Source organism: Bicyclus anynana, chromosome 22, assembly GCF_947172395.1.
Source record: "Bicyclus anynana chromosome 22, ilBicAnyn1.1, whole genome shotgun sequence".
NCBI lineage: Eukaryota > Metazoa > Arthropoda > Insecta > Lepidoptera > Nymphalidae > Bicyclus > Bicyclus anynana.
The window spans coordinates 3,611,550-3,628,227 of record NC_069104.1 but is presented as its reverse complement, the minus strand read 5'-3'; the positions used below and the strand labels follow the sequence as shown (position 1 = coordinate 3,628,227).

Here is a 16,678-nt window from a genome sequence, read left to right as displayed (position 1 = left end):
AGAAAAAAAATAGACATTATAAGCGAGAGAAAAAATACACTGTTGAAAGTACTAACGAATCTTATTTTGGCGCCTTTTGTCGTCTTACCGCGGAAGATTTTTACTCACACAGACGAAGCGCATGTACTCCGGTCAAAATCCTCCCGACACTAAGGTTTGCGGGGGGAGGATTCGTTACTTACAGTAAAATTTAACTCCTACAGTGCTCCTAACATAGTGAAATAAAAATCAAGTCATCTATCCCACTGGGGCATCTATCCTGGAATTACCCTATTCATTATGAGTTAATAAACGAAATTGCTCGACCGAGCATTATTGTAGGCATAACAAAAATCCTCACAATCCTCAAACAAGGATATGGCAAGGCCGACAAGAGGTATTAATTCCGTTTAAATTTGTTTAAACTTCCTTACATTTCTGATTGCCTGGTACTTGGCATCTTTTGTTGTCCATCTCGTATAATTTTATTACCTCACGATGGGAATTTTTACTTACGTACTAGCGTACACCTGCAACTTCGTCCACGTGAAATTCGGTTTTTTACAAATCCAGCTGGAACCTAAGATTTTTTCGGGATAAAAAGTAGCTTGTATGTTGGTCAATATTTTCCTCTATTTTCCAATGCAAGATCCAATAAAAATTGGTTTTGTGTTTCTATTATTTTGGATTAGCCTGGACAAACAGATAGACAGACGAAAGTTTTAAAAACGTGTGTTTGTGTTTTAGTAATCATGTAAATGGCTGTAGGCATTTGAGATAACACAGTTATTTACAAATCACAGCAAGACATTTCAATTTTATTACATGTATTAATATACGTTTAACAATAATAAAAACATTAACAACTTGTCTCTAATTAAATAACCAATGAACATACATACATACATATTCATTATTGCAATGTATTTATACGCTCGAATTAGGTATTTAATATTACAACAGCATTTCTAAAATTTGTACATTAAACGCCTCCGCGCAACTTAAAAAGCAGTAGGTGCATATTAATACTATCTTTATGAACGTAGCCGTATATGAAACTCGCTTGGTCTTTCAGACTAAAAAAACACATGAACGGTATACTGTTGTCTATACTGTCTTACGCCAGCCACACACGATCAAATATACCGTCAAGTTTACTTAGTTTGGATATCAAACGCATCCATAGCAGCTAGCGTAGCACATCTCTGGTGGTGGAAAAGCACCCTTACCATCAAGTGATATCGCTGTCAAGGTCCAACTTATCGTTGAAAAAACACACGAAAAGTGTGTATGTGTGCGTTTTAATGTAGAAGGTATAATTGATTTTTATCCCAGTGTCATTTAAGATAAATTGACACGATAACCGGAGGTGTGAAATGCAAATGTGTTTAATTTATAAAAGTGCTCGGCTTGTATACATCCATTATTAAGTTTAATTGGCGACAGAGCCTTCAACGGGGCACGAGTTCGAATCGTGTGTAGGAAGTTTTGTTTTTTTTTTAATATAAAGTCAATGTTCAAATAATAAATTGATTTGCCGAACCGTTATGAAAGATTTATATAACTTCCTTTTTTGAAGTCGGTTATGAATAATGGTTTTTTTTATTCTTTACAAGTTAGCCCTTGACTACAATCTCACCTGCTGGTAAGTGATCATGCAATCTAAGATGGAAGCGGGCTACTTGTTAGGAGGAGGATGAAAATCCACACGCCTTTCGGTTTCTACACGACATCGTACCGGAAAGCTAAATCGCTTGGCGGTACGCCTTTGCCGGTAGAATGGAATCTAACCACGGCCGAAGCGTCCCACCAGCCAGTCATGTAAATCCACCGCGCTACCACTGCACCACGGAGGCCGTCAAAAGGTCCTAGGTTCGAAATTTCCCTTTTTTCAGTTACATTTAAGATATAGGTCTCTCAGTTTTACAGAAACAGAATTTTCCATGGTTTTTATTTTAAAATATTTAGTTAGAATAATTTGTCTACGTTTTTTTAACGTAATTACCGAATCAAATACCAACCTAATATAAAAGCTCCCTAAATAGTTATTTTTAGTGAAGTTATTAACAGCGTCATCTATCATAACTTTATGGAAATGAGTTTGAGAAGCGTTTGCTTTCCGCCCGCCCAAAATTTGGCGCCCACACGCATTACAATGTAAATTTCACGTTTCACGATAGATGGCGTTGCCTGTTCGCAACCATTATTTTCTTATAAGTATTTTATTTTCATTTTGGTGGATTAAGTTTTATGAAATATCTAAATCAATATATAAAAAAAATTCAAGTGTCTGTCTGTGATTTTAAAATAATTTTGTTTTCTCAAGTGCTAATAGTCAAATGCTGTAAATAATTACACGATACTAGACAATAATCAACTTTTTAGATAATTTGTTTTCTCTGGAACTAGGCCAGTGAACAAATATATTTTTTTATTGTTTACAAGTTAACCCTTGACTACAATCTCTCCTGATGGTAAGTGATGTAGGAAGCGGGCTAACGTGTTAGGAGGAGGATGAAAATCAACACTCCTTTCGGTTTCTATACGACATCGTACCGGAACGCTAAATCGCTTGGCGGTACGTCTTTGTCGGTAGGGTGGTAACTAGCCACGGCCAAAGCCCACCAGCCAGACCTGGACCTAGAAAACCTCAATCGACCCAGCCGGGGATCGAACCCAGGACTTCCGTCATGTAAATCCATCGCGCATACCACTGCGCCACGGAGATCGTCAAAAAATTTAAACACAAACAAACAAACAGTTAAATACTGAGTACATATTTAACACTGTTTAATATTTGTCCATTGGCCTAAACGACTGAACTGATTTTAATGGAATTCAGGTCCTTGAGCAGCATTTATACTTCTTTTTATCCCAAATTTCAGGCGAACGGTGTCACGGGCGCTTACTAGTTATAATATAATCGGTGTACATACATAAAAAAAAAATCCGACCGAATTTAGAACCTCCTCCTTTTTGAAGTCGGTTAAAAAAATACTATCAGGTGTTGATATAAAGGTAAGTATTGGACAGCTTGCATTTTTTTATGTTATGAAAAGGTATACAGCAAGTCAGGTAGCACTTGACTTGCTAACTAATAACTTGATAAACATTAATTTCAACTCAATACCTCTTAAGGGATAGACCACGGACTGACAGACAGATGGACAGACATGATTCCATATATTGGTCCATTTGTTATTTTGTTTATTACGGTCTCCATGGCGCAGTGGTATGCGCGGTGGATTTACAAGACTGAGGTCCTAGGATCAATACCCGGTTGGGCTGATTGTGGTTTTCTCAATTGGTTCAGGTGTGGCTAGTGGGTAGTTACCACCCTAGTTTTTCGGCTGGTGGGAGGCTTCGGCCGTGGCTAGTTACCACCCAACCGGCAAAAACGTACCGCCAAGCGATTTAGCGTTCCGGGATGTCGTGTAGAAACTAGAAATTTGGATTTTTATCCTCCTCCTAACAAGTTAGCCCGCTTCCATCTCAGATTGCAAACATAAGCGTCTAATCGTCTTAATTTTATTTAGTCGCATTGTAAACTTAATTAAATATCACGTGTCTCAAACGGTGAAGGAAAACATCGTGAGGAAACCTGCATACCAGAGTATTATCGTAATTATCTGCGTGTGTGAAGTCTGCCAATCCGCATTGGGCCAGCGTGGTGGACTATTGGCCTAACCCCTCTCATTATGAGAGGAGACTCGAGATCAGCAGTGAGCCGAATATGGGTTGATGACGATGATGAATTGTAAATTACTTATTTAAATAAATAATACCTGAATATTGTCTACAATGTCGAGTTGTGTGTTTAGGAAGTGAAAAACTATATTTACATAAATATATAACGTAAGTAAACATAAAATTGTGCAGGTGTGCGCTCAGTGGATTAGCTAAATTTGGTGATTTTGTAAGCACGTAATCTTATCTGTAGTATAAAGTCTTTGGGTGTTTCACTGTTTAGTTCAGGAGAGGGTGTCTGGACTGTTTATTACGTCAATGGCAGTAACCTTTTATTCATTCATAGTGTATGTACACCCTAAATAATTTGTGCCCACGTAAAACACAAAAGGTCAAAATATTATGAAGTCTTTTACAGGCCGCGGGCGGTTTCTTGTTCTAAAGATCAAAGCAATTGCGAGCTTTTTGAAATACGATACGCTCGCTTGTTGGGGAAATTATAATTTTAAATGTCATTGTTCTAATGATATTTGTGTGTGTTATGACTTTATGTACCGCTAGCTGACGCCTCGCGGTTTCACCCGCGAAGTTTCCGTTCCCGTGGAAATACGGGGATAAAATATGACACTCATACAAAGCTTATCATAATCATCATCATCATGTCAGCTGATGGACGTCCACTGCAGGCCTTTTGAAGGGACTTCCAAACATCACGATACTGAGCCGCCTGCATCCAGCGAATACCTAAGACTCGCTTGATATCGTCAGTCCACCTAGTAGGGGGTCGACCAACACTGCACTTTGTTGGGCCGCCATTCCAGCACCTTGGGACCCCAACGGCCATCGGCTCTCGAACTATGTGCAGATCACACAGCGGGCGATGGAACGAGCTCTGATAGGTGTATCCTAGGTGTATACTAGGAGATCCGCAGAAGAACCAAAGTAACTGACAAAGCTGTAAGTCGCAAAGCTGAAGTGGCAATGGGCGGGGCACATAGAAGAGCAAAGCCCATGCCACTCACAAATAACGTGGCTTTTTCGTTTCAGTAGATCCAGAGACTCCCCCCCCCCCCTTCAAAACTACAAACTTTACCTTTTTAAAAGTAATATTAGTAGGTAGGTATCGATTTAATAAAAAATGTATGTAGACCTGGAAAACTAGCATACGACCACGACTTCGTCTGCGAAAGATTCTTTGATTTTTTTAGAGGTAAGCCTTTCATAGACACTAGATGAACCGAATACATTAAGCGGGTTGCAGGGAGTCGCTGGATGCTGACGGCTCCAGAACGTGGTGTTTGGACTATACAAGAGGCCTATGTCCAGCAGCTGATAATGATGATGATGAAGACCTTCATACGAAGTTTTCCTTAATATTGTACCACTTCCCTTAAAAGTACTACAAATTAAAATGACAAAGCCAAAATATTTTAGACAGGCTTATTCACTATGTTTGACGTATACTTGTTGACATTAAACGAAATTGAGATTCTATGAAACAAATGTCATCCGGTGCCATACAGATGATATTTCTCAATTGATTTGATGATTATTTTAATAGCTTGATAATAAAGAATGAAATAGTGAATAGGAATCATTCTGAGATCTAAAAAAAAATTATCAAAAAGAAAAACCCAATAAACTGACTCACGGGGCTAGGCAATAAATGTAGTTAAAGAGAAAACACGCCAGATTTTCTTTCAAATCAATTTTTCCTGTGACTCAGCAACAAATGCTATTACGTTTTATCTAGAGCACTCCAGAGTTCAGACAAACAATAAGGAAAATTTAAAATAACTACAATATACGGAGTTACATACTGAAGTGAGAACGGAGGACGATAAAGCTTTCATTGCATGATGTTTATCCTCTTTAATGCTAGCCACAAACGGTCAATTATTCTCACGTTTCTTAAAAGCAAACGGCAGTACCCACGCGACATACTATACAAGTCATGTACGCAGTGACCAACACACGATCAATTATAATCGTGGGTGCTACAGAAACGTGAGAATAATTGACTGTTTGTGGCTAGCATACTGCGGCACTGATTATTCTGTACTTTCCTCTGGTGCGTTACGAGGTTTTTTAGACTTCATACTAAAACTTTATGTGGTACGGTACGAGGTCCATCGACCTTGGGTAGGGGTAGGGGTCTAGAATTGGGTAGGGGTAGTTGGAAGTTTACATCGAGTTTCAAGCAGTCGAAGTCGCGGGCGTCCGCTAGTTATGTATATAAGAAAATCTTTGAATCTTAATTTGACCCACTTCCCGGTCATCGATTAGGATGACATTTTGCACACGCTCTGAGTTCTGATGACAATACATAACTAGCTTAGATACGTCATTACAAATCCAATATGGCGGCCTCCCCAATCACTTGTAACTATGTAAGAAAATCAAATCTAGGAATCCTAAATTGACTTACTTCCCGGTCTTCGATTAGGATGAAATTTTGCACACGCTCTGAGTTCTGATGACAATAATGACAATAGCTAAGAAACGTCATTACAAAATCAATATGGCGGCCTCCCCAAGATGGCGAACTGGCTGTTTGAAATCCACCCCATGATTTGGATATCAAGTGAAAGGGTTTGCTGTCAGGAATACGAAAAAAATAGTCACGTGACTTAAAACCAATATTTGTATTTTAGTGCGTGCTAAAAGCGTGGTTTTTAGTTTATTAAACTATTTAAAGTTATTAACCATTTGACTCCTAAATGGACGACCGGTCGTATCGTATATCGTATTCTTTACGTGACATGTAAAAAAATATAAAGTAAACTAAGGGCAATAGGCGAACAGAGTATCATGCTCCGCGCGATAGAGGAATATAAAGATTTTTTAAATGGCTCACAACGGTAGATTAAAACTGCATTCCCTGACTCGGCTTCTTCAACGCAGACGGGCCTTTCGATAAAATACTCGCGAGCAGCGAATGGTTAATGTTAAGTAAGTAATCATTATTTATCTATTTATTAACTCTGACGTCACTTGTTCCAGAAGCGAGGGTAGTCTGCGCAGCATGCGTGGTGTGACGTAACCAATGGCGACCGCCCGCCCCCGCTCCCCGCAAGATGGCCTCCGAAGACGACGCGAGCTCTCCAGGTCCCCTGTATTTACCGATTTTTTATTACTTACCCTCTTTCTTAGCGCTTATAAAATATACTATTTTAAGTCGTCGTTTGTGTTGGTGTGGGGGGGGGGGGTATTTAAATTAATAATATATATTATATTTAAAAAGTATAAGTAGAATGACAACGACGTGCGAGAGAGGTGCGTGTTGTGTTGTTTCTTTCTGTCTTCTTGCTCTTATGTAATAAAGTAAAATTAATACAGTTTTTATTGATATTGTTAATGGTTTTTGCCATTTTATACTCAATTTTGGATCCATTGTTTATACGAATTTAACATTTTTTGGACACAACGGATCCAAAGTTGAGTTTATATCCCCCGGAATTTGGGGAATTTTCCCTAAATTGGCAACGCTTCTCCATTCTCTGCCACTTGATCCTCTCTTTCCCCACTGTCGTACACCGTATAACACCATTGTACCACTGGCGAAGATTCGGTTCATGTTTGTTTACACCTTCAACATACTAATTCACTAACTTTGACGTATGTTACTTTATGGTTATGTAACTTTACGGTTAAACCCTCGCCCTGTAATACTCAATTGACGTGTGCAAGAAAACAATATAATTATCTAGAGATATAAACATCAGAGATCCACCTAAATCACTGGCGCCTGACTCAGCGCATTAAGTATACTCGTAAATACTTCAATCAAGATGATATTTCACGTGTAGGCAGCACGGAGGTGTATGCACGTCCTCTCTATTTGCACTCGCACTACAAACGATCTGTCTTTCCTTATCTCGAGATGCAATTCAAGGAATCCAATAAATATTATGAACATAACGACCAGTGACCGCCGAATTATCGTAAGCGACACTTTTATTATATAGTCCATTCGTTTTCATAGTGTCGGTACAGCTACAGGGGGACCACGCTTTTTATTTTGCTTTTTGCGTAGGCACCTACCTACTGCGTTCGTTTAGAAAAATATTCTAAAGGTACTTACGCTAATTTATTATTTTATCTGCGCTGGCAAAAATTAGACGTCGCGGCGGCGCCTTTGCAAAAGTGCGGGCGACATTTCTCAAACTCCATATGAAAACAAATGGACTATAAGCGATCCCGCGTATTTACCTGCGTAGTTCCCGTTTGCGTGAGAACACGGGGATAAAATATAGTCTATGACACACACACAAATTACTTTAGTCTTTCTAGGTGGTAACAGAATTTTTAAAATCGGTTTAGTAGATCCAGGGAAGACCCCCTACAACAACACAAAGTTTACCTCTTTATAATATTAGTCTAGATAAAATAATATAAAATTAGCTATTATTCTCGTTTGCGCCACAATCTAGAAATGATTTTTTTTAATGTAAGCGTTTCAACGTAATTGCACATTTCTGTAAAGATATTAAAAAAAAAACTTTCCCCAAAATTTGAATTTTGTCGGTTACGATAATCCAGCGGTTAAGGGTCGAGAACGTCCTCTGCAACGAGATCCAACATGTAAACATTGTTACGAGGTCACGTATACCGCCGGTTCGCCAACGCACGCCTATTTATACCGAGCGTCTTCCGTCTGTCTGTCCGCCACCTGCTATCCTCACGCTCGCTAGTTTTGCGACGTTCATATCTGTCCTCCGCGATTGTCAGTTACCCTATTCACGCGATAGGTTCACCTTCACAGGAACGAATTTGCCTTTGCCCTTGACTGCGATCTCACCTGATGTTATATGACGATGCAGTCTTAAGACGGTTTTTGACGGCCTCCGTGGTCGATTTTAAGAAGGAGGTCCTGGGTTCGATCCCCGGCTGGACTGATTGAGGTTTTTTTAATTGGTCTAGGTATGGCTGGTGGGAGGCTTCTGCCGTGGCTAGTTACCAACCTACCGACAAAGATGTATCGCCATGCGATTTAACGTTCCGGTACGGTGTCGTATAGAAACCAAAAGGGGTGTGGATTTTCATCCCACTCCTAACAAGTTAGCCCGCTTCCATCTTAGATCGCATCATCACTAACAAGGGTTAACGTGTAAAGAATAAAAAAAAAGATGGAAGCCGTGGAAGTGGTACAAGTTTATTCAACCCATACCTCTGACGGTTTATACACGGCATTGTACTGGAATGCTAAACCGTTTGGTGCTACGTCTTTGCCGAAAGGGTGGTAACTAGCCACCAGACCAGACCTGGCCAATTTAGAAATTATAAAATACTAAATCGAGCCCAGGACCTCTCTGTTGAGAACCACAGCACTACCAACTGCGTCAGAGAGGTTGGCAAAGTGTTGTGTGTCTGTCCATGTGTCTCTGTCTGTTCTTTGACGACCGGCTCATCAAAGGGAAGCTGGCGTATCATCTGGGCCGACAAGCGTCGGAGTGGGTCGCGGGGAATCCTCCCGGAATTCGGCGGCGAGTCGCGGGGGCAGTCGGCTCGGTCGGCTAAATCCGTCGCACTCGCCGCCCGCCCGCTCGGCGGACCACACGTCACGCTAAACATACGCGCGTGCGCAGGTCGCCGTACGTGACGCTGGGCGCCGTGCGCTACACCGTGCGCCGCGTCCCGCCGCCGCGCGCCTGCCCCTGCCGCTGCTGCTCCGAGGAGGCGGTGGCGGCGTGCCTCGGCCGCGCCAAGCCCGACCGCCGCACGCTGGAGCGCTTCCAGCGCCGCCTGGGCCGCGGCTCGCGCGACGACGCCCGGGCCTCGCGCCACCAGCTGCTGCGCGACCTCACCGAGCGGCTCAAGCCGCGCCCGCCGCCGCCGCCGCCCCCGCCGCCGCCGCACTCGGCGCCCGTGCTGCCGCCCGTGCCGCCGCCGCGCACGCGCCACCGGCACAGCCCGCCGCGCGGCGTCTCCGTCGACCGCTGCGACGACTTCGACGCCGACAACATCACTCTGGTCCGCGTCGAGCCGCGTTCCATAGTGGGCTCGTACGCGCAGAAGACTATTCCGTACCGCAGCGCGTCGTTCTCGCAGGGTGATTTCGCGCAGGATAAGTATTACCGCGGGAAACAACCTTCGATTTTCGACTTCGGCAAACGGACGAAGAGAAAAGAGGAGGTCGAGTCGCCGCCGGGCCGCGATTACACGAGTGTGACGGAGGAAAATGTGACAGAGGGCGGGTCGGTCGCGTCGGTGGACTCGGCGGTGGGCTCGGACGAGGGGCTGGTGGGGCACGCGGCGCCCGCTGCGCGCAGCTCGCCGCCCGACGCGCCGCACAAGCCTCTGAGCGGGCGCTCGCTGACGCACCCGCTGCCGCGCCGCACGCCGCCCGCGCGCGACGACGGCTCCGTCGACGGCGGCGGCAGTCTCCCCGCGTTGATGCCGCCGCGTGTTCTCCACGAACTCCGCGAAGAAAGTGACGGCTCGCAAGCCGACAGTGCCCAGGCGCACAGCGAAGGAACTTCCCCTTTCGAACCCGCTCAGCCTTTCGCGTTTCCTCCCCTCCCGGACCCACCTGCCACTTGTGAGAATGTAGACTGTGAGTGTGTGAACTATCCCCCTCGGAAGGATTCCGTGAGTGATTTTGAGGACGCGGTCCCTTTGCCTGTGCCCGTTTATGAGTGTATAGTGAAACAGTGGTCGAACGATTTACCGGAGGAAGCCCAGCGTTCGGATGTTGCCTCTGACGAGTCTTTAGATAGGGACAAAGAGGATGAGACTATAACGAGTGAGAAAGTTGCAACCATATTAGCTGCAGTGCAGAATCCTTGTTCTCCAGCGCCGATAAGTGTGAGAGAGAGACGAAGGCCGCTCGATAAGACGAAACGGAGAAAAGGCATCTATATAACCACGGCGAGCGACGACGGAGGTGAGGATGATCCTCCCAATTCTTCAGTAAACGGATCAAAGCGTGAAAGCAGTGACGTGTCTCTTTCAGATATGCGTTTGTCGGCCGAAGCCCGAACGTCGTCGTTGCTCGGGGATAAATCTGACGATTCTTTCACGAACGGTCCTCCCAGTCCTAGCGAAGGATCGATGCCGATGTGGCCGAGGTCGGAAGAGTTGAGGACTAGACGGGCGAGGTTCTCCCATCAAAGTTCAGATGAAAGGGAAGAAGACACGTCGTGTCGTGTAAGGAGAAAATATGGGGTCACGTCTCGTGGGGACTCTCCGTCTGAAGCGGAGAGCGATTCTTGCTCACGAGATCGAACGGCCTCGCCTTCTCCATACAGCCCGTCGGACGCCTCTGACGTAGAACAGAGGAGACAGTTTCGCAGAGGTCCGTTTGGGAAGACCTTAGAAGCGCCTTCGAATCGATCGGTTGAAGGCGGACGGCGGAGCTTTTCAGATGCAACAGTTCCAAGTCGAAAGATAAGCGCCGGTGCATTATCAAACTCGAGCAATAGGTCTAAAGGAGCTACGCATGTGAGAGCTACATCGTCGCCGTCGAAGTTGGCAGGAGTGAAGTCTGGCACGGACTTGTTAGCTGAACTCCTCCGAGGCAGTTCCGAAGCGCTGTCGAACTCTGCGACCTTCGACAACGTGATACTGACTCTGCATCAGCACAATGTGAGTACCTAAATGTAATTTTTTTCTTATTTTTGAATATAAATTATATGTCCAGCCTATATGACGAATCGACATGTCTTAGGTAAAAACATGTCTTACGACAAAAACCGACCGCAGTTACACAGAAACTAGGCTATTTGTAATTTTTCGCAGATTTTGATGGATTTGATAAAAAAGTAAAACTCATCATCAGCAAATCATCCGCAAGGCAAAAACATATAAATCATTATGAGTATGAGAGTTATTAAGCAACGGTTTCCATGGTATACATATTCCTCGATATAACTCTACTATCTAAGAGTATCTATGGTATAACTTAAATAATTTGACAACGCATTACTGTTTTGTTGATATTTCACACCAAGGTGTTAAAGCTGTCAATTTACTACATCTGAAAACTTGTCTTCCGGGAATAGCAAGGGCTTTATCAGAACCAGTCTACTTTTAAAACTCTCATATATCCTTATACCCTTTCGAAGTGAAAATAGCCATTGTGACGAAGTTTTTGAAAATGTTCTGACTAATTTTCAACATTTTTGGAGTCCTTATTAAATTAACATACTTATAAGCTAGATGTACTTGTACAACATAATAAAAACTTATCAGACCCGTTTTCGTGAAAAAAAAAATACAGTTTCATTAGTTGAACCAATTATTCAAAAATAATGACAAAGTGAAAAATCAAAGCCCAAGTAATTTTTCAGCACATGGTGCGACTAAATTGCACTGTAGGGGTTTTTGTATTTTGTAGAAAAATCTAAATAAATTAAAAACCGTAAAATTTCGGCTAATATATTTATTATTTTGTTATTTTTATAGGCCTTGATGTCAGCTATCACCCTGTAGAATATGTCGTACTGTTAACGGGACATCCTGTATAAATGTATTACACTAATGAAAATGTATACAAAATACCTGTTGCCAGTTAACAATCCTTGCTGGGGGAGCTTTTAAGTGCCCAAGCCACCGGTGGTTAAGCCTCTAGAGTGAGGAGCTTCCTAGCAATACGCGCCATTTTAAAGATTACAGCCTTCTTTATCGGAACATTGAAAACAATTAAGCGAGAGCTTTATAATTTGTACGTCGAAGTAATTCGCTAAACGACCATTTACTGAAAGGACTCAATCAATACATCAATACATCATCATCAATAGATATGTGCAAATAAATTTAAATTGTCGGTCTGTGATTTCAAAATAACCGTTTTTTCAAGTGCTTATAAGTTATTTAAACGATACGAAAACATAATCAAGCTTTTTTTTAAATTTTTGTCTGTCTGCTGTCTTTCTGTGTGTAAAGGCTAATCTCTGAAACGGCTGAACCGATTTGAATGGGAATTTAACTCAAAGATAGAGGAGGTTATGGAGCCATATGCTACTTGGGATTTGTGTATTATACGTCGAGGGCGTCTGATAATAGTCTCTAATATTATAAATAGGAAAGCTTCGATTGTTTGTTTGTTTCTTAGCATTGAATAATTCTGAAACTACTGAATCGATTGAAAAAAATCTTTCAATGTTGGGAAGCTACACTATCCCTGAGTGCTATAGGCTATATTTTATCCCCGTATTCCTACGGGTGCGGGAACCACGCGGGTGAAATCGCGCGGCGACCACTAGAATACGTAATTGTTTATTTTTCCCAGAAGGAAAAAAAGTCCTCATGGACATCCTGACCGGATAGTGCCAAACTCCTACCGACTAAAAAAGCCCCTCCTGACCCCAAGGCGTCCCTGCCAATTCGACCACCAACACCCCTGTCAATGTATCACCGAGCTCTATCTCTTTCTCTTTCGTCCTTCTCTTTACACTTTATTATTCCTTCCTGTTAAAATCTCAACGAATCAGAAATGAGGAGATCCGCAGAAGAACCAAAGTCACCGACATAGCTCAACGAGTTGCGAAGCTGAAGTGGCAATGGGCGGGGCACATAGTGCGAAGAGCCGATGGACGTTGGGGTCCCAAAGTGCTGGAATGGCGACCCCGCACTAGTAAGCGCAGTGTTGGCCGACCTCCCACCAGGTGGACTGACGACATCAAGCGAGTCGCAGGGATTCGCTGGATGCAGGTGGCTCAGTATCGTGATGTTTGGAAGTCCCTACAAAAGGCCTATGTCCTGCAGTGGACGTCCATCGGCTGATATGATGATGGTGATGATAATTGTTGACTTAACATTCCATTCTACTACTTTAATATTGCATCACGTACCTACAGAGATCTCTGCATATCTAAAGTCACCTTCAATTTTCATATTCCCGGCGAGTGTTTGGGAACTGAATTAAGAATCACTAATGTTTATGTTAGCGAGAAATAGACTTAATACAGATGCGTTTGTGGTATCGCCAGACTGATATATTACTGGAATAATATGTATATTTAGACTTTTAGTAGCGAATTCATACACACGTGTTAGATTCTAAATGAAGTGATAACTTCTTATGGGTGGGTAAACTGCTTCGTAACGTAACGCGTTACTTCCCTTTGTCTCACGCATACGCGGCGTTACGAGATGCACACGTTGTCTATACTTAATATTATAAAGCTGAATAATTGCACAAAATCACTGGCAGCGTGACGGTGTCTACGCTGCCTAACAAACAACTGAGCTCAAGTCATCAAATACTATTTCAAATATACCAATACTGATACCTCCCCTATACAATAACATAAATAATTAATTTTATTTTAATACCGCCTTATACCTACTCGTTAATCAAGGAACTTGTAACAATACGTTTCGAGACTCCAGACGTAGATAAAGGTAGCCCGCGACTTCTTCGGCGTAAAAATCGCTTACCCTTGGAATTTTACGAACAAGAACCTCCTCTCTGTTGAGAACCACAGCACAACTAACTGCGCCAGAGAGGTAGGTCATCAGATCAATCTGCAAAAAGAAAAAAACCATTAGTACAATACAAACTCTTCCGCTTTATAATATTAGTATAAATATAGACAGATGTAAAGACCATGAGATCTCACAGCACACGTAAAAACATTGAACGAAATATTAAATGATTTCGCTTACAGTTTCATTTTATCTGAGATCAAATTCATGGCCGGGCGTTTAAACATTCGTGCATTGCTCGTCTTCCCTCAGTCTCGGGCCAATGTCGTATGACTCACGCACCCGGCAACAGCTGTTCACGAAGCATTAAAATTTTAAGGGTGATTGGAGTTATTAATACACCTTGGTCAACACTGAACCTAAGCGGTTGTGTGGGTTTTTACGAATCCGAGAAATTGTCGAATCAGTTTTATTTTAACCCGTGTAACTGTTTTGGAGAAGCGTGGTGGATCATCTACTCGTTTCGTAATTAATCATTCGTTATTAATAATCATTATCACTGTTCCACATTACGATAATCTGGTTAAAGCCGAAAAGGAAAAAGTATCAAAATACTTGGACCTCGTTCACGAGATTACCGCCATGTGGAATGTTGAATCAACTATTATTGTTCCGATAGTTGTTTCAGTCTTATAGCAAAAAGCTTCGACCAACACCTTAAGAAGCTTTCGCTTAACTGTTGGATCAAGAGTCGGATACAGAAGGCAGTGATTCTCGAGACGGCGCGTATTGTGAGGAGGTTCCTCTGGAGCCTTAGCAAAATGTGAGCAAAGCATGTATTTGTCAAGAAAATAAACTATCGAGAAAAGTTTTACAAAATTGTGTATTTTGTATAATTATAACGAAGCTAACACTCTGAAATTTTATTTACCCAAATATCAGGCTCCTAACTTTTCCAGAATCTGAGATCCAGAACCATTTGTAACCACCAAATTACATATGGCACACTCTTAAAAATACGCGGCGATATACTTAAAAGAGTTAAAGTTACCTACAAAAGTATTCAGTTATACGTAATTGAGTAATTAAGATACATAAAGATTGACCTTCAATGTAATAATGAACAAATATGCACTTTTTCGCTAATTAACATTTAACATTAAAAGAGAAAGTAAAAGTATAAATTATTGCGTTCGATTAATCAATATTGCTGGTACACATTTGTTAAGGTGACAATTAAAAGGTAGAATTATTAAGAAAGTGTCGCCAGTTTTATAATGGCCCGGTTTTTTACGTTTTTGGGTTGTTATGCGCCAGCGCTGCATACTCTTTTTATTTAAAGAGTATGTAGCATTATGCTGAGTTGGGGCCTTTACTGGGTTATGCCACACATCGCAGGATATTGTCCTGACGATTAATATAACAAATTGTGTTGTGTGGCATAATTCTTTAATAAAGCTTTTTTCTTTCTTTCTTTCTTTCTTTCTTTATGCAATGCAAGGGAAAAAGGGAGTGGAAACAGTTTTTTTTTATAATAATAGTAAACGTTTTATGAGATGGTCCAAATGATGTAAAATGATAATAACTATCGCTTACTTCGCACGACATTGAATTTTTAATATGTGCCGGTAGGGTGGTAACTAGCCACGGCTGAAGCCTCCCACCAGTCAGACCTGGATCAATTAAGAAAACTTCAATTGTCCCAGACGAGCATCGAGCCCAGTACCTCCGTCTTCTAAATTCACCGCGCACACCACTGCGCCACGGAGGCCGTCAAAAACTGAAAATTTCTTAGAAGAAATAAAAGCTCAGTATACCTACCTTGCCGTGATAGCCCAGTGGTTATGACCTATGCCTTCGATTCCGGAGGGTTCGAATGCGGTCCGAGGCAATCTATCTCATAACTTATCAGTTGTGTGCATTTAAAAAAATTAAATATCACGTGACTTAAACGGTGAAAGAAACCTGCATACCAGAGAATTTTCTTTACTCTCTGCGTGTGTGAAGTCTGCCAATCCGCATTGGGCCAGCGTGGTGGGCTATTGGCCTAACTCCTGAGAGGAGACTCGAGCTCAGCAGTGAGCCGAATAAGGGTTGATAATGATGATGATACCTACCTATCATAACCCGACCCAAGATTCGAACCCAGGTCCTCCTGATCCGAAGCAATTGGCTAACTAGGCCAACAAGCCAATTGAAACATTAAGTTGCATTTTCTTACAGTGTGAATATCTATCAGAGCCAAGAGTTTAATAAGCACACTGCAGTATGAAGTTAAAATATCATAGTGTCAATGAAAAATGAACCTAATGTTCTTAGCATTAAAGTTGTAAACAGCAGTAAGATATCTGTGCCATTATGTGACCACCTGTCCAAGTTCCCATGAAGACAATAGTACGGGAAGAATACTGCCATTACTTGTTTGCGATCGATGGCAAACTGATGTAGGCTAGGACAAGTTTCCTTTGTCAAACTTTTACCTATCAGGAGATGGTATATCAATCTACTAGTAGATGCCGCGCGGTTTCACCCGCGTGGTTCCCGTTCCCATATGAATACAAGGATAAAACATGCCTTCCTCGATAAATGGGCTATCTAACACTGAAAGAATTTTTCAAATCGGACCAGTAGGTAGTTCCTG

At 42.2% G+C, this 16,678-nt stretch overlaps 1 protein-coding gene across 6 annotated transcripts in view; it reads left to right on the top strand.

The window, feature by feature from the left end:
* Positions 1–16,678, top strand: part of LOC112044531 (rho guanine nucleotide exchange factor 17) — a 150,753-nt gene that overhangs the window by 53,399 nt on the left and 80,676 nt on the right. For 3 of the 6 annotated variants that reach the window (XM_052888408.1, XM_052888405.1, XM_052888407.1), the window contains exons 2-3: positions 6,670–6,774; positions 9,255–11,253. In XM_052888408.1, coding sequence (XP_052744368.1) covers positions 6,713–6,774; positions 9,255–11,253 — 2,061 coding nt within the window. In that variant the 5' untranslated portion in view covers positions 6,670–6,712. Of the gene's footprint in view, positions 1–6,669; positions 6,782–9,254; positions 11,254–16,678 lie in introns of all 6 variants that reach the window. The other 3 variants (XM_052888406.1, XM_052888410.1, XM_052888409.1) reach the window with 3 other exon arrangements.